At 35.6% G+C, this 23,664-nt stretch overlaps 1 protein-coding gene across 4 annotated transcripts in view; it reads left to right on the top strand.

Annotated features, from left to right (window-relative positions):
* Nucleotides 1-23,664, top strand: part of CNOT2 (CCR4-NOT transcription complex subunit 2) — an 85,900-nt gene that overhangs the window by 52,815 nt on the left and 9,421 nt on the right. For all 4 annotated transcript variants that reach the window (XM_071423435.1, XM_071423432.1, XM_071423433.1 and 1 more), the window contains exons 3-12: nucleotides 9,026-9,092; nucleotides 12,404-12,551; nucleotides 13,157-13,339; nucleotides 15,705-15,784; nucleotides 16,934-17,059; nucleotides 19,577-19,701; nucleotides 21,178-21,298; nucleotides 21,410-21,566; nucleotides 23,359-23,420; nucleotides 23,517-23,566. In XM_071423435.1, coding sequence (XP_071279536.1) covers nucleotides 9,026-9,092; nucleotides 12,404-12,551; nucleotides 13,157-13,339; nucleotides 15,705-15,784; nucleotides 16,934-17,059; nucleotides 19,577-19,701; nucleotides 21,178-21,298; nucleotides 21,410-21,566; nucleotides 23,359-23,420; nucleotides 23,517-23,566 — 1,119 coding nt within the window. The remainder of the gene's footprint in view (nucleotides 1-9,025; nucleotides 9,093-12,403; nucleotides 12,552-13,156; nucleotides 13,340-15,704; nucleotides 15,785-16,933; nucleotides 17,060-19,576; nucleotides 19,702-21,177; nucleotides 21,299-21,409; nucleotides 21,567-23,358; nucleotides 23,421-23,516; nucleotides 23,567-23,664) is intronic.

Raw genomic sequence — 23,664 nt, 5'->3', positions numbered from 1 at the left:
CTCTTGAAAATAACCATATTTTCAAATAGTCTTTCAACTAGAATTCAGCTAAAAATGTTGTATATGAAAGTAAAATAAATATATTGACTCTGTATTGACAGGCTAAAATAAAATTGCTCAGAAGTTTTTCCAAGTAAGCTAATAAAGACTAATGTTCAAAACCTAGATCCAGTTTTATGAACACCTGGGGGAAAAATTCCAGCGTTCTAGATCTTGAAGCACTTTGAATCTTTCTGTCTTCACATCTACTATGGGAATAAAGTAAAGGCAGAAGAAATATCAGAAAAGAAGCAAATTACTCTTATATTATCTAAACAAGGTGCAATTTTACTGCAGTTTAAGTTATTCCTCCTTTTTCATTTTCAGCTCCATTTATGTCTTTACTGAAAGCAGATACAATTAATGTTGCAGGCTTTTGCAACTGACCTATAAAAAAATTACTGAAATGTAATTTTTTTCTCTCCAGTGTATGATATGTACATATGAATGCAGAGTCCTTCATTTATGCTTCATTTATTTTCTAGAGTTCTTCCAACTGAAATAGAATGGTTTTGGTGGAAGCTTCTGTGAATGGACTCCCTAAATTCTGTTTTTCAGCAAGGGCTAAAGCTTGTTTAATATTTGCCCTTATAGTGGATATAGCTAGGTGTTTCTAGTTTTCATTTTGTTGAAGTTTTAGTGATTCTGATCATGAAAGTTACTGCTTTCCAAAGAACTGTTGCTGCTTGTGTCTATGTATACTCAAAGCTGGGGAGTATAGGAATGGGGGAACTTAGGGAATGGTGAAATCCTCCTAAAATTTAGAGTAAAGGTTATTACTGCAAGCGTATTTGTATAAACTTCAAAACTTACTTCTCACTTTATTTTTACAGTAAAGTCAAGCTAAATCCTGTCCTAAATTTCAAATATTATTGACATGGGGAAAAAACTAGCAGCAAATAATTTTGGACATGTTACTTTTATTTCAGCCTCAGTGTAGCTAAGATATAAAAGCTTTCTTTCAATTTACCTATTCTTTCACTAGAGAAAGCAGTTGTAAATAAACAGGGCTAATACAGTAGTTGAAATGGAAAAGTTGCCTGTTACTCACATATGCAAGTGCTTCCAAGATCATACAGATACTGATTGGATAAGTTATTTTAGGCCCACAATTATGGTTCCTTAGATGAGATTACATCTTATTCAAGCCATCTTAGGCTTTTTTTTTTTTACTGAATAAGTTGCTTTGACTTGAATCATCACATGCTTGCTGAGCTAAGTAGGGGAGAGAAACAGAGTATATGCATGAATGCTCTGTCTGTGAATATTTCTGCACTTGGTCAGTGCATTATAAGCAGGTCAATAATCCTTTGGGAAATAAATAAGTTGTTTTACAGTACTTAGAGAACAAAGAACGGGTTTAGAAAATAGTGTAACTTTTTGCTGGCAACAAGTAGGATCCTTTTAATATAAATTGATAAGATGATGCACTGGGCACCCGCAAAACAATTGCAGAGCTTACTTGTTGCTAATTTCACAAACTTAATTGAGCTGTCTGTGCACTCAGCAAAATAATTTTCAGGACATGGATACATGTCTATTTATTTGAATAGAGAGACAGTGGTAGAAATTGGTAACTCATGGTTCTCATGTACTTTTGAAACTACAGTTGTTAAATGAGCAAAAGAAAAATGCAGGTGAGCTTTGAGAAAAGATTGGACCAATGCAGTCTGAACTTCTTTGATTTCTCAAGTATGAGAATGTAAGAAGGGCTCCGCAAGGTTTGACCAATCTAGCCCAACCCACTGAAAATGTGTACTTGAGAGTGTAAGATAAGGTCACCTTCTGTTGTTTTGTAGCCATAAATCTGACAGTAGACACACATGCATTTTAATGAAGGTCTACCCAATCGGAAAACTTAGGAGATTTTTTCAATTAGTATTTTTTTCAAATCTTGGCCCAGACCTTCACTGTTCATTTTCTTTTCCAGTTGCTCAACAGATAGTAAAATGCTTGCAGTGAGGTAGTAGTAATACTTCTGATTTGTGTTTTTAATTGTAGCAGGTGAGATTTAGCTTGAAGATTAGATTTGTCTCATTGCAGTTGTTTGTGTAACTCCCTAGCACTAGGAAGTCCCCAGATTTGGATATTGTGTACAGAAAAATGGGTTGTTGATTCTGGGAGCCTGCTTTCCAGAGGTTTCTTCCATCCTGAGCTGAAGCATGTCTGTGGTGGATGAAATTCAGGGGTTCCTCCATCATGAGACAGTTGCACGAAGGCAGATGTCAGTGATGCTGATACAACAAAGGGTGGTCAAAGGCCTTTTACTGTGATTCTATTAAACTGATTTATAGAACCTTTACTTTTACTGTGTTTTGAAAGACTTGGCCTTACAAGGAGGTGGTACTTTTACAAGAGAGAAAACCCTGAAGGTTTAGCTTGCCATTATGATTGAGATCCAGAATCTTGCTAAGTTTTGGAAACTAAGTGTGTAAAAGTTTAGTCAGTTTTCTGGAGACAACTTTGACTTTAAGGCTGCTGAACCTCATTGATCCAGATAAATTGCTGACTTTTTAATGCTATTATTTCAGGATTCTGAGGAAAATGGTATGGTATCGTGTTTCCTAAGGTATCTTTCTTGCCTTAGTCATAATTTTACATCAGATGCTTCATATGCAGTTGTATGTATTTAAGAATTCCCAGGAAACCCCCTTGTGTAGTTGTAGCATTCACACTAATGATGCTTGGCTGAATAGAGATACTGTACATTAACCTAATTTGTAATTGTCTGAATAGTTTTGATCCATTTGTGGAGGGAGAAAAAACCCTTAAGTTTATTTTGAGAAATAAATAGAATAATGTCCTAATTATAAATGGCAAATGAATATTTTCATATGCATTACTTTGCATGTAAGCATTCTTGTAGATTTGACTGAATAGTGAGTTGGTTTGCCCTGCTGCTTGCTTTGTGAAACACATTACTTAGGCTTCACTCTTTGAAGTGTGAGCTACGAAGCAATAAGAGTTACTTTTCACCTTCCAGAAGAGTGATTAAGCATTCCTTGCATGTATTACTGAGTACACAATAATGTGGTTTTTTTTAAAAAAAAACCTAGCAACCAACAAAAGGAAAAAAAACAAGAACAAACAAACAAAAACCCTATTGGAAACAAACAAACTTTAAATGTATGGAAATTGCAATGCAATTGATACTGGCAAAAGTGGCAAAATTGTTGGAAGGATTGGCAGGGAATGAGATTAGTAACAATTTCAGGAGCTTTGTGTTTTAATGCAGTTCTCTTTCAGAGCCTATCATCATTCTGCCTAGAGTGTGCATTTTCATAAGAAAGTTATACAGTATGCTGAAAGAACAAAAAGTTTCAAATACAAAATGTACCCTTTACTGTCTCACCTATGAATTTGCACATGAACGGATTTATCAAATAGGACAATACATCATAAATTAATTTTGCTTAGAGACAAGTGTTTTATACTATTTCGCACAGTGTGCAAATATGTGTCTGAAAAATATATCCAAATGTAAGTTAGTTCACATCCCTTTACAATTTGGAATTATGTCACAAGGAAATTAATTTTACTGTTGATGACTGTAGTATAATTTTCATTATGATTCTGTTTGTATTTAGGCTTTTTATAGAATAATTGAATGACTGTGGTAGGTGTTCTATACTTTCCTGATTTTCATCTTAGCTTCATCTAGAAGCTTCATTTTACTGCATCTCCACTTCACAATGTATAATAATTTTTATGTGTCAGCTCTAGCTTTTGAAGTGAGGTCTTTAACTAGATTAATTCCATGCATAAAATCATGTGCATTTTCTAGAAGGGAAGGGTTATGGCTTCTTACCCAATAACTCATTTCATTGAACATGCTGTTTTGTAATATTGATGGTTTATGAGCTCAGTGGTGGGCATTTTGGTTTTGCTTTTTTGTATGCAGCTGGTTATTTAATTGGTGTAAAATATTTGCTTTGTTGTCCTAGTTCTCAATTGCTTTGGCATTTTTTATAGCATCTTTCAATGAGCTTTCAGTAGTCATTTGGCTCATTGATAAACTGTACTATCAGACAATGTCTCTACACAGGGAGAATTTGTTTTTACTTGGGTAGCTGTGTTAACCTCACAGTAATAGTGTCATTGTCATTCAAAAGCAACATCTTGTCTTTAAGATCTTGAGATATTGCCGCCATCAGAAGTGTGGTCCTACCTCCTTGTGCTTTCCAAGTGCTGCTGGAGGCAGAAGATCACAACCAACCAGAAATTATGAAATATGAAAGACTGAATAAAATTTCATTTATTTTACAGTATTGTATTTGAGCTTATATTTCACAAATTATTTACATCAGTAATAATTTTCACTGGCAGATAATAACCTGTATTTATATATGTATACAAGGTTTTCATTGTTTTATGATATTGAGATTTGGAAATACTTTCTTGTAATATGGGACTGTTGGGAGTGCTATATTAGAAGGTGGTGTAACGAGGAAGAGGGATAACACTACTAAAAAACTGGCAGAGTCTAGTATTTTTATCTGTTATTTCTTGACTTGTTTTACTACTGGTTTTACGTCAGTATAACACTTACTTCTTTTGAGGCTGTGGGTCAGATGTTGTTATTAAATAGTGCAGCACAGATGGCAGATACCAGAAATAAAGTAGTGTAAATAAAAAATTATGCTGATGTTTGCATCTGTGAGAATCCCATCATTTATCAGGCCAGATACTTCTCACAAACTTGCTTATTCTAACACATTTTGCTTCTAGGAGTTGACTTTGTAGTGCTTAATCTATATATTTTAGCTAGGCTTGCTTCATGTTTAAGAAAGTAGCTTTGGGCTATAACTGGGTAATGCAGCAGCCTTCACAGAATTGTTTTATGAGTTTTCTTGGTGCCACCCTGCTGACATGTGCTACCATGGCAGTGATGGTGGCAGGCAGCTGTCCCCAGGCCGAGCTGGGGCTGTGCTTGGGGGCGGCAGGATGCTGCAGGGCAGGGGAGGCAGCAGCCCCTTCAGCCAGCGCTGCTGCAGGGCCTCCTCCCACTACCCCTGTGCTCCTGTGTTCTGCACCCTCCCGAGAGGGTTGTAAAGGGCAGTGTTTTCTTCACAGTTCTGGCAAATATAAGCATTTTTGGTGCTGGTTTTTTTTTAGATTTGTTGACAATCTCAAATGAATTTACTGCAGTAAACTGATCAAGAGTAATGCAAGCTGTTACAGAAAAATCTCTCAGCACTAGGGATAGGGAATTGTCTGAGAGCCCCTTGCAGCTTATTGGTTCTTGGTGTGGATCAGTCCAGCAAAATTGGGCAGAATTGATAACTTGGATCATCAGTTGGTTTGAGTTTAGATGCATAATCTTCCACGATCAAAATTGCAGTCACTGTTTGAGACTCGTGAGTAAAATGATGTCCATGTCTTGAGTGTCATCAGCCTGCCAGTACTGAGTGTGGGTCTCTCCTGTATCCTGCAAAATAAAGTGCAGCCTTCATGTTCCACAAGGTCTTTTTTGCTCAGTAGTCCCCCTGTCCCATAGGAGAGGCAAGTCGTAGGCCTCCTCTGTCTTGTAATAGCAACATTGGGAAGCTAATAGAAAAAAAAAATCTGCCTAGTTCATTGATACAACTTAGGAATAGAAGGAGAAATCCCATGCTAGGTTTTGCGGCTGTTAACCACTTACAAATTGATTTAGGTTGTTACAAATATAATTCTGAGTGGTTTTTCCCTAAGATTGTAACATAATTTGGGTAAAGCTTAATAGGTCTTAGCAACTGGAAGAGGCTTTAGTCACCTTAAGGCTTAGTCTGCTTTGGTTTTTATTAAGGTTATGACTTTTGGCCATCGTAGACAAAAAGAAATTCAAGTAACCACCAGTCACAGTTGCAAGTATGCTTTTGGAGAGTTGTTTTATATTCTGTGTTGTGTAGCAAGTAGCCCAGTCAGATGAAATAATGATTGCAAAATGCCAGAGGAAATGTTTTTAGTACTACTAATACCATTCATCTTGAATCTTCAGTATCCTTGCTGGACCAAACTTGAGTAGACTATAATAGTGACTCAGAGGCTTTGAGTGCAAGTCAAGGTTCTGGTAATAGAGGTTAAGGTTTTGCTGAATTTAATTTTTGTTGTTGATCTGAATTGTATGGAAATAATAAAAAAACAAGACAATTCTAAACTGTTCCTTACTTAGATATGACAGAAAAAGATGTTTAATAAAGTAGAGATGAAATGAGATATCCATACAGCATATTCCTGGTCCATAAGATTTGAGAAATGCTGCATATAATCTGCCTGGAACAGATCCACAGGATTTTTTATTGATTTATTTCTTGAGGCTTGTTATCTTTGATGTTCTAAGTATGTTATGACATTAAATTATCAGACTTACTGAATTCAACACTTGGCCTTTATTATGATTTTCTATAAAGGATTCTCTACAAGTCATTTTGCAATTAACTTTTCATGTAAAAAGTAGGTGGCACAATAGATGTGACCTACTTTGCAATGTTTCAAAAGAAAATCCTCTTTCTAATAAGCAGTGTTCAATATAAATATTATTTGCTACTGCTTTTAATTGAATTTTTAAAATCAAGTAGTACTCATTGTACAAGAGGTGGGATTCTTTTTTTCTCTCTTTAAAGTAATCTATTGCCTCTTAGGGTTTTCTAATTATTGGGTTTTTTACCCCAAATTAATATTATAAATAAAAGACTTTATGCTGAGGTCTGTACCATCATCTGCTCATTACATCACATGCCACCACAGCAATTTTTTAATTCCCTGAGCAGCTGTGCTTATGGATATTCCTTTTTGGCTTAACTGTTTTGCTTATCTGTCCCAAAGCTGGTAGTACTTTTTGACTGATGTTTCTAGCTCAGTGTCTGTTGTGTTGACTTTTATTTTTGAACTTGTGTGCCTTTATCGTTGTCTCAGAAGGTGTCTTATAACTTTCTGACTCTCATTTTTTCCCATAGAATGATAATTTTTCACACCTTGCAACATGTGCTAGGATTTTCCAATTTGTTAAACTTGAATGTTGTTTTTTTTAACCTCACCATTTTACTCTGTCTTTCCTTTCTTAAAAAACTACTGTGTCAGCTTGTTTTATCAGTGTTTAATGAACATCAATTTGTTATCTTGGGGTGGGGGGGAAGTGTGCTTTTGAAATCTTGTCTCCCAAGTGTCCCTACTTCAGCATTCTCTGGTTCGTGTTGCAAAGCAATATTAAGTTTGAGTGAATTTTATTCTTTCTGAATGAAAACAGGTTGGAAGAGATGCTGCAGCACTGCACCAGACATATGCCACTCACTAATGGACATCTAGTCCATGGCATCAAGTGTTTTAGTTTAGGAAAGCATACAGCAGCTGGTAGGCCCCCAGAACCAACTTTTTTTTTTTAACAAATGTATTTCCCTATGTCTGCATCACTTGCTGATGCAGATATGGCCTGTGAACCTGGTTATATGAATGCTGAGCTGAAGCCACTGGGTGTTACTTAAAGTGGGTTTTAGATCACAGTGAGTTCTTCACTGAGAAAGATCTTGTCTTGCTATTTCAAACCTTTTTGTATGCTAGTGTGGATGTTGGTTCCTATAGTTGCTTACTATCAAATACCTGCACTTTATTCTCAATATGTGTAAAATGTATGCTGAGTTAGGTTCTGATATATTTTCTGATGGTCTGTGGTAATTGCCTGCTGTAATTTCTTTTATCATGTCTTCTGTATATATGCAAAAAATCCCATAAATACTTTGTGACTTACAGATATGAATGCTACTTTTGATACTTAGTGACTTACCCTGCCTGTCTTCTTTCTCATTTCTACCATCTGGATTTGGCCCCAGTATAGACAACTAGCAGATTTGGTTTATAAGGTTTGTTTGAATTTTACATCTGCCTAGATGATATCAACAAAGCAGTTTGCAGTTATCACGGTAAAGTTATTTTGATTTGAATTCTTTACTCTTAAGCTGAAAACCCTTGAAATTGCCTTATGTCTAAGAATCCAGACATTTTTTTTCCTTGAAACCATCCTGAAATTTAGTCCAAGTCCAGACTAATTCACTAAACAAGCAGCTATTTGCCCTTGTATTACTAAGTAGAAATAGCATGTTCTGTTGTGGATGGAGGGATTAGGTCAGCTAATAACTTCTTGCCACAGGGGGACAGTCAGCTGTACCTAGTGTTGGTGAACAGCTGATCAGCAAAAGCAGGGATGGATGTTCAAATATTTAACTTCCCTTAAGATTACAAAGGGGTTTTTTTCTCAAGTTTTTAAGGATATGTCCTGTTTCTCAAAGTTATTAATACCTTACATTTCTTTGGAGGCATGGAGAACAGTTTATTCTTTTCCTCTTAGAACAATGGCTGGAAATCTAGTGTCAAGTGCCTACATTAGTTGCCTTCTTTCTTGGTGATACGTGATTTCTCTAAAGTGGGAATGGTAGAGCAGAAAATATTGCTTCTGACATTTGTAGGTCCTGTTCATATCTCTGTAGAAGCATGAAGCCAGCTCTTAGGGCAATATATTATAATTTTAACATTAGAATCTTACCTGAAGTTCATATCTGTTTGTATATACCTGCTGCTACCTAGCCAATCATATTGTGAATGACAATATGAAGCACCCCTTTGTTGAGCAGGAAAGGATCTGGTTGTATGAGGCGTGTTTTGCAGTGGAAAAAGACCTCTGATTTAAGTAAATGAATATTTCTTTTTTCTGTAACGATGGGTCTTCTGGATGCATGGGTAGAAGACCTGAAAGCTTTTAGATTTTCTGTGGTCTTTGTTGCAAGTAAAATCTGTGTTTATACAGGCAAAGTCAGACATTTTTATTGATGTGTAATATACTGCTACAGGTGTTACAGTGCAGATATTTTGGGGAGTTTCTAAAATTTTTCATGACTCTGAACAAGTTTTCAGTTGTTTCGTTTTTCTTGGCGTAACATGGTGTTGTCAACTTCCAGAGCAAGATAGCACACTATCTTTATGTCTTTAATAACCTCTTATTCTTCTTACATTTTAGATGCTGGCATCACCATCAACATCAGGTCAGCTGTCTCAGTTTGGGGCAAGTTTATACGGGCAACAAAGTAAGAATTCTTTTTATTAATAATACGTTTATTTTATGCTAAATATATTGCAGTTTGACACTCTGGAACGTGCAGATGGCTTTGTTTTCTGGTGATTGTGTAAAAATGACAGTATGTCTCCTTACATACAATTATTTTAAGATACATTTTTGCTTTGCTTCATATGCATTTTTGCAGTGTTTAGTGTGCAAAATATTATATTGTCACTTCGTAACTGCTGAATATCCAAATACAATCATACTATAAAAAAATTCTGTGACTTAACAGACTCTCTGAAGGAAAACATAAAGAAAGCTGAGCTAAAATGAGCCTAGTTCAGAAAACTATGTAAGGAATAGAAGGAAATTATACCTTAAATATAACTGATATTTCATGCTCTACAGGAGCATAGTAAATCTTGTGCTTGGCAACTTGCATTTGGCAAAGAGCTATGCCATTAAGATTATTGCTCTCTGCATCACTGTTTTTTTCTTTCCTTGACAATGTCATGTGTCTACCACTCCTATGGACACCATTGCAATGGAAGAGCTATAGAGTGACAGTCACAGTGTAATGCTGCCTCAAGGACTGCCTAACTTAGGGCCAGCACTGAGAACTGAACCTCCTGGTAACTGAGGGTGCACTCAGGCAGTGTCTCAGAATACCCGAGTTAGATACTCTTCCACAAGTAAAACTGGTTGTGAATGTCATCTCTCCTGTGTCACTACAGTGCTTTTAAATGTTTTCTGCTTCTTGCTAAGTGCATCTGACTCAGATTCCAAGAAAAAGTGTCTTCAGAGTACTTTAGAGAGTCTGAACTTTTTTATCTAGTCAAAGTAAAAGCTTTGTTTGCTAGATGCATGGCCTTCCAACTTCTTTTGGCTTTCTTCAAATGATTTAAAAAACACAGTGGCGTTTTGGGGTGGGTTTTTTGTTTGTTTTTGGTGGCGTTTGTTCTTTGGAAGGTTTTTCTCCCTATCTCAATGGTTGTTGAAGAGTGACCCTGTAATATAAACTGCCACTTTATTATGCTACTGAGATTTATATGAGCAGCTTCTAGCCTTTCTTAGAGTCATGTTTGGCTCTTGTCTTATAGGTGCTGATTTTGGCACTGTTGAACCTTTCAGACTTTACTGTATACAGATACTGAAAAAGTATATCCATTCTGCTTGTCACAGTCATTTGTTGTTTATTTTTTAAGGTCATCTTTTTAATCAACTTGGTTTTTCATTCAGTTGGTTGCTGTGCCTAGGATGTAATCTCTGTAACATGGAGACATACATGCCTACAACCTTGAAAGTAAATATTATCAGGTGTCAGTTTCTACCAGATCTTGAGAAAAAGGGGCAAGAAACTTTTTTGTTGAAGTCATAGTTAACAATTAAAATACTCTTTAGGAAAAACAAAGCTGATAGTGCCTATGCACTTTTAAAGATCGGTAACTGTCAGTCATTAAACAAGATGCCATATTACAGCATCAATGTAACCTTGACCAGTAAACTTGATCAGTAGGAAGGAAATCTGCCATTTCATTGGTCTGCCTTCAACATTACTCATATAGATCTTGTCTCAGTTAGAAAACTGGAAAAAGAAAGTGTAAGAAAAAAGGGTTTGGGTTTTTTTTTTTCTTGAGTATTTCAACTGCCTGTCCTTGCCGGCAGTATGGTTCTACTTCACTGTAACAACCCTCATCAGTAAAAAAATCTAGTTTAAAGAGAGCCAATAAGAAGAAATAACCATCAGTCTAAAAGTGGCTTTGCTAAAACAAATGCTTGCACAAAATTAGGTTGAATATCCTTATTGTGTTTTTTTTGGTGTGCTGTATCTAGTTTGGAAGCGTATGTATTTTTTCTTTACCATTTTATTTTTAAAATCCCATGTAATTTTTAATCAACATGAAATATTATTTATAATACATATTTATGCTCATTGAAATTATTCTGATGCAGGAAATTGCCAAAATATTTACAGTGAACACTTTGATGTAATCAACATTTAATGAAATGTTAGGATGCTTCTTATAGCAAGTCACACTACCTCTTAATCTGAATGTACAGAGATAAATCTGAGTGTTATACTCTTGAGTTTTATTGCAAACTCCCTGGATTTGCAAATTGTAGGGTAGGACACAGACTGCAGTTCTTAGAGTGTAAAAGTTGAATGACTGGTACATTTCTTCATACTTTGTCCACAATAATATTTTGAGCATATGCTGTGTCTGTTCTTTGCATTCTTAGTATTTAACCATGTTTTGGTTGTCATATTCAGCTCTTCTGCTGGGGTGTTCTATCATGGGAGAGTGCTGATCCATCAAAATTTTCTTTTGTTTGGTCTGCAAGATAAGATTTTGAATTTGTCAGTCTGCCTCAGCAGCCTTATGCCAAAGCAGTAGGAACTGTCACAGCCATCATTTTTTATATGCTTTGTTATTATTGCCATCTTGCAGTAAATGACTTTTCTTGTCTTTGAACATAATTCTGAAACTACTTAAACACAGAAAAGTGACGTGAGAATGATGAAAAACTTCTGGACATTTTGAAACCAGGCAGTAACTGGTTATTTTCTGCTGTTCTCAGTTGTACCTCACTGAAGTGCTTGCTTTATTTGGTCACACATGATTGTTTGGTTTTAACAATCGGATCAAAAGTATTTTCTATACATTCTGTATGTTTTTAAATGCTGAAAGAGGGCTCTTAAAATTCTGCTTGCTTTCTTTTCTGATAAGGTCAAACTTGATCACTGACTCTGAAGTACTGATGCTTTAAAGAAGCAACTTTATGTAAAGAGAGAATTGGCCTCAAATGTCGCTTTTGTTGTCCTAAAAACAGTGTTATTGTTAATTAAAGATCCATCACTTTCATTTTTTTATGAGAGATTTGCTTAATTTTTAGCAAGACAAATCAGTGTTCGAAATACTGGTTAAATACATGCTTATTTATTCAAGAGTAATTAGCATATTTCTTGAGTGCAGTTACTGATTTTCCTAAAATGCTGCCTTCCTCTGAGATAAATTGTAGAATTTCATATCCGTATTGAAAAACTTAAAATTCAATCCTTCATCTACAGTATATGTCTCAAAGTAAACAAAATTTTGTAAGTGACTTCAGAGAAATTCCTCAAAGAGCCATTCCAAAGTTAAACAGATATGGGCCTAAATGTGATAGTGGAGTTTCTTCTATCCAAACAAGGACTTAGTTTTTACACTGCACTTTCCTTCAGTCTTTACACTTTTTGTACGTTGTCAGCATAAATTGTTTCCATCTATACCTGATGGAGAAGACCTTGTTCCTGATTGCTCTGTATCTCCACCCCTCTGAATTTTTTTTCAATAGGTGCACTAGGCCTTCCAATGAGGGGAATGAGCAACAATACCCCTCAGTTAAATCGCAGCTTATCACAAGGCACTCAGTTACCGAGCCACGTAACGCCAACAACAGGGGTACCAACAATGTCACTTCACACGCCTCCATCTCCGAGCAGGTATTTATCAATAGCTGATATTTCTGCCATTGTGTCTTTCTGCAGAGCCCTTGTTAAATGTTCTGCATATTTTGCCTCATACTTTACAGTCTGATAAATTAAAAAAGAAGAAAAGTAGTGTCTATGGACCACTTACTTTGTTAGGGAAATAATACCATAAAAAAAGTAAGGGTTTACTGTAAGACAGTATTTTATTTTTGTATGTAAAGGACAAATTGCTGGCAAATTCTGCTTCAGAATGTAAGAGGTAGTTATTTGATTGTGCAGTTAAAACTTTGCTATGGTGTCATACACTGCATGAGAATATAAAGGTAGTAGGTCTGAAGTGCTCATTAGAAAAGAGCTGAAACACCTTTTCATACGTATAATACTTAAGTATTTATCTAAACCTGATGAAGGACTTGATTAGCATGTAATAGGTCATTTGGTATTTCTGAAGAAATCCAGAACTGCATTAATTATAGAGAGTAATCCAAACACAGTGTTTGGTCGCTAAGCACAAATTAAGTTGCAACAGCTTGGAGTCCATCCTGCATTAGTAATCTAAATGAGTAGCCAAATACTGTTGTACAGATTCATCTCTGTGGATGGTTTTTCTTTTTCAGGGGGATATTGCCTATGAATCCTAGGAATATGATGAACCACTCCCAGGTTGGTCAGGGCATTGGAATTCCCAGCAGGACAAACAGCATGAGCAGTTCAGGGTTAGGCAGCCCTAACAGAAGCTCTCCAAGCATAATATGTATGCCAAAGCAGCAACCCTCTCGACAACCTTTTACTGTGAACAGGTAAGGCTCTTTAATTGGACCACCCCTGTACAACCAGAGACATGCTGCTCTGGAAATGTAATTTTTATCCATTAGAATAAATCTTGAAAGCTGGGTCATGTACTCATGTCTGCACAATAAACTTTGATGCTCCTTGTAATATTCTTGTAAGGTCTTTGAGGCCTTTAAGCTAAGTTCTCTTTCTGACTATTGAACTTCTACTGCATCCACTTTAAAGTATGTGATGTTTCTCATGTATTCCCAAGGTTATTTTTGAAACATACCTTAAATTTTCAGCATACGCATCTGTTTTAAAATTGTTCATCTAGGGCTTTGGGAAGAAGTAAGGCAAAATTTAAAAACATGATAGTTATTCTAGAAGGGAAGTAAACTGATTAGGATGCAGTAAGGATCTGGTATTTCTTTAAATTCTTAAATAATGCAGAAAATAGTGGCTTGCTATTCATTTAAGGCTTTAGTGCTCATTTGGATGCCAAAAGTTTCTCAATAGCTTTTTCTCTTTTTCTAACTTGGGGCAGGATACTAACATCACAAATGATGAGGCTTTAATGGTGTTGCTTCATTCATTTTGATAAACTTGTAGTAAGCACTGTCTTAGTTCTAATTATTTAACGTGTGTAGTCACAGCTTAGCATGGCTGGCTGCTTTTAAAGCTCAGTTCCATTACCTCATGATCTCTGTGCTCCCAGTGAAGTCCTTTTTCTTCCTTCAGGCCCTTACTTAGAGGAGTGACTCTTAGAGCATAAACAAGCTCATGGTGGTCAGGTGCCACCTCTAACCCAATCTCATATTTTACAAAATAGATAAAGGAAAGTGAAGACAAACATCACAGTTATCTGATATTTAATCAGATTGTTTCATTTTGTAGTTTCACATTGATATAGGCATGTAACAGATACTGTTCTCAAGCACAGCAACTAGTGATCCCCTAATAGCAGTTTGTGGTCCTGGAGCATGAAAAGACTTTGTATCTTGCCTCTCATTACAGAAAATTTGCCTTTTCTGTCCTGTCTAGTGGCAAGTAGAGCTGATAATTTTAAAAGATAATATATTTTAAAGTATTTTTGAAATTTGAGATCACAAACAGATGAAATAGTAATATACTTAAAAACTCTATGTGCAGAGAACAATGATACTGGATATTGATACATGTATACAAAGTACTGTTCAAATAGTATTCAGCTGTAGAGTAGATAATGAAATCCCTATGTGTAGGAAGTTCTGAATTAAAATGCTCATCTTTTACTCTTTGCATTGCTCACTTTTAATAAGCTACAAGTTTTACAAATTGAGAAGGAAATATCTCTGAAACAATGACTGGCTCTTTCTCCACAGATTATTAACCTGTGGAAGTAGAGTAGTATACATGTCCAATGGCTAATTAAGGTGTTTAACAAAATTTTGAACTTACTCTTGGGGAAAAGAATTTATGGCATTTGCTTGTCAGGTGCATGAATTATGTGACTTTCAAGAAGCATTTTCTAAATAGTTGTTTAGTTGGAGCAATGAAAGTTTTTAGGCTAGATTTTTGAACGTGAAGCATTTGAAGGTGTTTCAAATTAGAGTTAAATGCTTCAGATTTGTAACTGTAAAAAGTTTGCATAGGTAAAATTTCCACTAGGGAACCTTTTCATATTTTTATTTATGGAAACTTCCAAAATATTAGCTTCTATCCTGTTTCAGGGAGAAGTGGATGTTGTGATTTTCCACAGGGCAGACATTCAGAATTTCATTCAGTCGGGGGCCTACCTTTGGGCTTCTCAACAGGATGAAATGGATTATTTGTGGAGCTGTCTGCACAACCACAGTAGTCCTACATGATGCTTAGATGTTTTCAAACGTTTTTGCTTGACTTTATGAACCTCTAGCTCATGTCCTTGTATGACAGAGACCATCCCTCTGCTCACAGTAATGCCATGTGTACATGGTCGTGATTGCACACCATAACTGTTCAGCTTATAAATGAGTCGTGACAAACTTGGTCTTTTTCATGATCCAGCTTCCCACCTGCCTGTGTATGGATTGCAGCCTGACTTTTAACTACTGCATTTAATGCGGCTTCATTTTTGTATATGAAATTATTGAGTAATGATCATGTTAGTCATAACTTGTTTGTTGAGAGATGTCTTAATACACAACGGCTATTAAAAAACTAAGCTATTTTGAAGTCATTCCAGTTGACCTGATTGAGCAGTGCTTGATGCTGCTGCTCATTGTTTTCAGAAAATAATTAAAAACCAAGTTTAGGCTAATATGGGTTGCTTAGGCTTGAAATAATTTCAATTTTTTTCTCGCCTTTATATCTTCCACTAAAAATACAAAGTATATATATCCTTTTGTCTGACTTTCTGGATTTTTTTCACAGTATGTCTGGATTTGGGATGAACAGAAATCAGGCATTTGGAATGAATAACTCCTTATCAAGTAACATTTTTAATGGAACAGGTGAGTTTACTCTCTTATGTTGACCTTAAACTACAGTAGAGTTTTTTTAAAAAATAAGTTTAATAATTAATATTTTGTTCTGTTGCAGTGCAACTTTCTAACAATTTTCAGATGTTCCATAGAAACCCTGCTGGAAAGCAGTGCTAGGTAACTGGTACTGCTTTATAGCAGTGGATTTTAATACTTTTGAAGACAAAGTGAAAGTAGTTCTGTAGTATGTTTGCTGTATGTCACCTGCCTATAGATTATACTTACTCAGTTAGAAATACAGAACAGCTCTTGAACTTGAAAAGGGTATTGGAGAAGATTTATCCATATTCTATGAAAACATTAGGTGTGTAAAAGCAGTGGGAAAGCATTTTTTTTTTTAATCTCAAACTCCTTTTGAGCAGCTGAATTGTCATGTAATTCTTTCAGTTAGTTGTTTAAGTTGTGATTTTTCTCTGGGAATTACTTCTTCATCTGAATTTAATGAACTAGAGAGGAGAAAATATCTTTGTCTGTAAATGATTTAGGTTCATGTGTGCTGTTGTTTCTGTATGTGGCTGCATATATGAAGCAACCTGAGGTGCTGGTGATGTCACAAGATTGGAATGGTTTGGGCATTCCCTAGGACATTGTGACATTTTTATAGAGCTGCAGCTCTGGCCTCACCTCTATAGCATTTCCTGCTGCAAATCAAAAAGTGTTCCCATGTAACTTGGACTGCATTGCACAGCTTTTCAGCTGCTTCAGCTTTATCTTACCTTATCTAAGGACAATAGAGCTCTTTGATGCTGCTGCTAATATGGGTTATTCTCTCAAATTTCTTCTTTATAATTCTTCAAACTTAAAACAGATTCAAAACAAATTTCAATACCTATTCTAGAACTGGAATTTTGATAGTTTGCCTGTATTTTACGTGTACAGACTTTAATTCAAGCGGAGTAGGCTTTACTAAATGCTACTGTCTGTCGTTTGAAAGCAAACTTCAAACATACTGATGCTCTTTAGGGTCATCTTGTAACACAAAGGCTGTAGTTATATGTAATAATTACTGAATGAGAAAAATGATCAACTTGAAAGAAAATACATCCTACATTTATCTTGCTCATAATGAAGTCTGACAGAAATACATAAGGGAGTTAAGAATACCTGTTTTTATTGTAGATGGAAGTGAAAATGTGACAGGACTGGACCTCTCAGATTTTCCAGCACTAGCAGACAGAAACAGAAGGGAAGGAAGTGGCAATCCAACTCCATTAATAAACCCTTTAGCTGGAAGGGCACCCTATGGTAAGACCAAACTTTTGAAAGCTGTCTGAATGAAATGAAATTTGCTTGATTCACCTGTTGCTGTTCATAAGACAATAGCCAGTCTTTTCAAAAATGCCAGACAGGTGAGCTGCTAAGACTCATTTTTAAAAATGAGTAATTGGTACCTGTGGTTGGAGACTCCCTTTCATAAGTACTAGAACACATGTGTTCTAGTTTTACTGTCAATAGGGATTGTTGGGGTTTTTGGTTTGTATAGTATGATTGCTCTGAGGCTGCTCACTCTAGAAATTTCTTAGGCAATAGGTTTTGTTCAAATTACATGTAGACAAGAGCCGTTGATGTCTGAGTAGCAAATTGCAAGAATAGTGTTTTATTAGTAGAGGTGTTACTGTGTAAAAAGTCATAAGGTGTAAACGTACTGTAAACTTTCACTGTTTATTTGATAGTATTTGCTGTTGTACTGTTCAGTGTCACCCTTATGATTGAGTATCAGATTTCAAAAAATAACCTGTAAGCATCAATTATTATCACTCAGATTCCAAGTATGTGTCATATAATTCTTGCTGTACAGGTTAAAAAAATAATAAAAGGAAAAACCTTTAGGTGGATACAAATCTTACTATTTGGGTCTTGAAAAAATTCAGGTAAGCTTAGTGTGAGGTACAAAACTTTCTTTTTGTTACTGCTTTAGTAGATTTTGTTACGCATGTTGCATCAGCTCTTGTGAAAAGTTGCTTTTATAACCATAAGTTATTTTTGTGACACTTGTCAAATTTTGAACCAAAAATAACTTAGTGTTTTCCAGCTATAAAACACTAGTGTTCTTCAGAGATAGCTCCAACTTCAATTGGACAAAAGAGATACCACATTATCAAGAGAAAGTAGCCACATGGATTTGGCATAACCAGGCCCTCTGCATAAGATAGCTGTGAGAAAGAGTTAAACAAGTTAAACTGAATTGTTAAACATGGGGGAAAAGTGACTTCCCCACATAATGACACTCAAAACCAAGCATGAATGGAGACTTAGTACAGCTTGAGGCTTATGTAAGATTTTGTCCAACATAGAATAGCTTGGATGGGAAGGAACCCTAAGGACAATCTAGTTCCAGCTCCAGAAAAAGAAGACAGTATGTGAAAAACTGAGAGAAGATAGGAGGGAGATCCACACAGATGCACTTCCAGCACGGAGCTTGATTTCAGTATTAAACAGCACTGCAGCATAACAATGTCTGTAATTGTTCTTTTGCTTACACCATTTCCCCATTTTGGTGCTAGCATAGCTATTTGCATGACTGCATGATAAACGACGAAATAAAGTTCTCCAAAGAGCTACCCTGAGCATCTGCTTAGTGCAGCAGATGAGTATGGAGGTAGAAAAGGTCAAAAAATGAAAATGTGAAATACTTTGGATGTTGTCTTCCAGCACAAAATGTGGAGAGCACTTCTGGTTGTGGACAAGAAAGAGCAAGCTCAAAACAGAGCAGAGACTTACTTTCCTCATGCTTAATTATTCAGGAAAATTGTATTTCAAATAGCTTTTAGATGGAATAAGAATATCCATTAAAGTTAATTCATTATCAATTTTATTCATCCAGTGGAAGAAATTGTAATAACTCTGGATGAAAGGGCTGAACAGCAGAAACAAGATTAACTCAATGTTGGTTTATTTCCTTAAATAAAGAAGCATTGATCTCTAATTCCAGAACACTGAAGAAAGTCATGTGTTGTCATCTACTGAACCATTTTAGTCCTATCCATCTACTAAGAATCTTCAAAAACCAGGACCTAGACTTCCTTCTGCCTTCTTTTCTTCTAGTGCAGTGTCCTTTGCCACCAAATCACTGTATTATGTCTCAGCAAAGTGTAGTCACCCTTGGGTGTGTGGTGTGGTGGCTTGTTTGGTTTGGTTTGAACTGGCATTAAAAACAAGTTCCTGTTCAGTTGTCAGAATCCATGTCTCTGTGTGACTGGGCTGCTTTTTTAAAGTGAGGATCAGAGCACTGAGAGTTGCAGGCTAAATGTTTTCAGTTTTTGTACTGAAAGTAGGAGTCACCTTCATGTCACAGGCAAGTATTTAATTGTTAACATATTCTGCTGCAGGTTAGCTGGTTGTCCTTTGAGAATACGTGCTTTTGAAGATACTATGCAAAAAAATTCTTCATGCACTTAGGGGATGGAGAAAAAATGTATTATACTTCTAAAAGCAGTACATCCTTACCAGTGGATTTACCCAAACACAGCTTTAACAATGCCCGTAAAGATTATTTGATTATTTAGATGTGCGAAACAGGTGCAGTGGATGTGCCTATGGATTTAACCCGGAGTGTGTCTCAGCTCACACTTAAATAAGAGGCTTTAATCTAATATGTGTGGATGTTTTGAATGAATATGCTTTGTTTTGCTTTACCTGTTTCTTAAGTCATCGCTGTACAGCTTGCGTGTAATGAAAATGGACAGTAAGCAAGATCAGCAGAAGAAAACATTTTTACTTAGCAGTCATTTAATATTATTCTTGCTTTCATTTTGATGATAGTTGGGATGGTAACAAAACCAGCAAGTGAGCAGTCCCAGGACTTTTCAATACACAATGAAGATTTTCCAGCATTACCAGGCTCCAGCTACAAAGATCCAACATCGAGTAATGATGACAATAAATCTGTAAGCAAACCTTAAATCTTCTCTTATTTTCAGTGTTCATACTTCTTTTGGTGATTACTTTAAAATGGTCAGTGATTATATTTGTAATAAGAGATTTTCAAATTTACCCTTCTAAATTAATGAGAGATTTTGTATAAGCAGCATTTAAAATGTAATTATGTAAATGGAATTTCTCAGTAAGGTTTTTGGTCCAAACAGTCACCCTGCTTGGACACATCAAAACTTATTTTTGCAAATTGGTAATATTTTTTAAGTTTACAGTTTGTAATTATTTCTATCAATTGTAGCTCATCTTTTTGCTACTGATGCCTCTTATCAGTAGTAGTTATCTACACATTATAAGATTTTTCTTCAAAGTTGTCCAGTCCTTTAAAAGTTAGGTGGTACAATATCTCTTTAAGGTGAAATGCTTAATGGAGATGTGGAATCAGAGGGAACAAACTCTCTTAATAGAGAGCATTGATGACTATATTGTAGACTAGTGAGGTATACTATATCTTAAGTATTGGCATAATTATTGTCCATTAGATATATAGCTTAGAGCATAAGATTATGGGCTTTTATTCATTGTTTACTCTGAAAACTTTGTAATAAAAAAAATATTATTATATGCAAACAGTGAACTAGTTTCTAGTTACTGATTGGTTTATTACTTCTAATTGCAAAACCTATGCTAGTGACAGTGCCATAAATACTGAATAAGTAGTAGACATGACTACAAACTCATGTAAGAACTAAAAAATGAACTGCTCAAAAAGAGAGACATGAGGAAGTCTGGCCCTGCCCCCAAGTGTTGTGGGCAGTTTTATCATGAGGAAAATGTTCTGATAGGATTAGTACTGTGTACAGTAAGGAGAGGGAGAGTAAATGTGATTAATTGTATAACTGTAGACTTGTTATAAAGACTGTGAAAGAGTTAGAAATTATACATATGGCAAATATATTTTGTCAGTAGATAGATTCCTGGAGCATAGTCTGTTTTCTTGCCAGACACAGTCCGGCATAGTGTTTATATCAGACATAATGTTTATTTCCTGATAGCTGCAAATGTGCCAGTTGTATGTTGCTTGCACCTGAAATTGGCTCGAGTATTATCTCTTACTGTGTCATGGAGTGTTATTCAGGAGCAGGACTATAGGGAATATCCATGATGTGGTGAGCCAAAGGAACCTCTAGTCACAGGCACTGGGGATATCCACTGTGTATTCCAACTTGAGTGTAAAATAATTTATTCTTTCAGACTTCAAACTTTTAGCCTATTAATAGTAGTTCTGTATGACAGGTATACTTTGGAAAATGGTTAAATAGTACATAAGGTTTGTCAGCAGAACTCAGGGGCTTCAGCTTGATCCCATTTATTGAAGTGACTTGATGTACTGGCTTAGAGTGCCTGACTGAAAAAATATGGGCAATAAGTATTTCCATTTTGGTTTTTTTTTTTTTTATCATACCAACTCTGCAAATTATCTTTAATAGAATTTGAGTACATCAGGCAAAACATCATCCAGCACAGATGGGCCCAAGTTTCCTGGAGATAAAAGTTCAACTACGCAAAACAACAACCAGCAGAAAAAAGGGATCCAGGTGTTACCTGATGGTATGTGTCATTCCACTTTTTCTGCTTTAAAAGTTTTGACAGTCATTTAGATTACCTTGTTGATTCCTCTATTTCTTAAAAAGAGAAAATTAATTTGTTCTTCTTTCCCAGGTCGGGTTACCAACATTCCCCAAGGGATGGTGACGGACCAGTTTGGAATGATTGGCTTGTTAACATTCATCAGGGCAGCAGAGACAGATCCAGGAATGGTACATCTTGCATTAGGAAGTGATTTAACAACACTAGGTCTCAATCTCAACTCTCCTGAGTAAGTTTCTGGGATTTAATCCTCTCTTCACTTTTGGTTTTATTATGCTGTCATTCATAGTCCGTTCACTTAGTCCACATGACTATTAAACCTGCAAGCTGGTTTGCCAAATAAAATTTGAAAATGTAATGACAATAAAATAAAATTTTCATAACAAAGAGAATTGTGCTTCAGGGCAAGCTTTCAATAAACCTAGTGGCTTTGTTTATTCTCTTAACTTCTTTAGGACTTTTTTCAAGGAATTGTCAGTATATTGTTTATAAATGTAATGTATACGTTCCTTTTCTAATAATAATATTCCTTGGGGATATTTACATGTAACTCTTAGCAGTTTGGGCATAAATTAGATTTCTATAGTATAATGATGAACAGAACACCTGCAGTGTTAGGCTGCACTGAAGATTAATTTAAATGAAAGTAGTTGACTTCCAGTGACTCAGTTCACCTAAATAAACTAGTTTAGTCATCTAGGTTTGCTATAGAGGCAATGGGGAGAAAAGTAGTTAGTGACTGCACAAATGCTAGAAGGAGTGCTTTAGACTTAGGGGAGATGAATAACCAGCCAACCCAGGGTGCCTTTCTTTTTACACTAATTACTGAAGGAACTCAGATCAGTTTAGACAAAACTAGTGTCTTTCAGATGACTGCAGTTGTGAAAAAAAAATTAATTTCTGGTGCTCTTTCAGATGAAAATCTCACACCTTTTTGTCTTATCACAGATTTATATAGTGTTAGCCTTATAGACAGAGTACTATATATATTTTAAGGTTTGCACATAATATATTAAAAAAAAACAAAGACCAGACAGTGTACGTACATAGTTTCCATCTTTCACAAACTTATATGGAGCTGCATGTAATCAGGGAAGCTTGATGAGTGTGGATATCAAGCACAGGAAAAATGGCTCCCGATTACTCTGCTTTTCTTAGCAGCTATGCTGTAAATAACTGTATTTTTAATATTTAATTACCATACTTAGTGTGTTTAGATTCTTGGATGGAGAGGATAGGAGCTAACATTTGATGCAGACAGTTCCTATACTATAATGCTGGTTTTACTTCATGCTGCAAAAAAGCTTTGCAAACAGCCCATGCAGACCTCAGTGTCTGGCCTGCCATCTCTCCTTATATTAAATGTTCTTCCCTTGCTCTGTGGATTGTTGTTGGAAAAACTAAAACTGTGTCACATATGAAAAGGCAAATGTTTCTGCCCTGTGTGGTAGTTTGGTTGGTAAAAATACCTCTGTGACATAAAAACTTAGAAACTAATGTTCTTTTAGAAACAAAATTTTAGAATTTTGTATTTATTGCTAGTGGCTTAAATTATCCCTTCTAACTCCTGTTTTGAAGAAGAGTAAAATCTTTACTGGTTAGTTTTAAAAAGCAACCTGCCAGTACAAATTTTTCCTCCCCTTTTTAATCATAGGCTAATAAATCAGAACCCACCAGGCTTGTGGCAACTGTTCCTAGTTAAGTTGAAACCCTGCATAATAACAGTGGATACCTGAAAAAGGTTGGGACCTCTGGCACCTAACTTGAAGGAAAGATAGTTTTAAAAGAAAATTTTGACCCTGTAGTTTCCAGTGGCAGTTTAAATGCAACATTGCTCTGCATATTAAAAAGAAAAATAATAAATGTAACTGCTTTAGGAAAGTTTCCTTTTATCTTCTCACCCCAGCTAGGGATTTGGTTGTGTGATATAGCTCTTAGGTTTGCAAAATTGATTATGGAGGGGTTTGTTGGTTGGTTTGGAGGTTAATTTTTATAAATTTATGCTTTTCTTTTTTCTTCAGAAATCTTTATCCCAAATTTGCATCCCCATGGGCATCATCACCTTGTCGACCTCAAGACATAGGTAAGAGAGAAATAACTATTAAATTCAGTATTAATATTTGCAAATTATATTCATTTACATGTCTTAATAGTTGCATCAATTCCGATTCTTTTTTAGACTTCCATGTTCCATCTGAATACTTAACTAACATTCACATTAGGGATAAGGTGAGTACGTGTGTGTGTGTGTGTGTGCATTTTTTGTTAATTTATTACCAGTAATTTTCTAAATTTTCTTTAAGATAGATGTTCAAAGTCAGTCCATT

The sequence above is a fragment of the Agelaius tricolor genome, unplaced genomic scaffold, assembly GCF_023055355.1.
Source record: "Agelaius tricolor isolate 1412-34295 unplaced genomic scaffold, bAgeTri1.0.p SCAF_3, whole genome shotgun sequence".
NCBI classification, from domain to species: Eukaryota; Metazoa; Chordata; class Aves; order Passeriformes; family Icteridae; genus Agelaius; species Agelaius tricolor.
The sequence above is the reverse complement of the archived record's forward strand: the minus strand, read 5'-3'. Positions and strand labels throughout refer to the sequence as shown.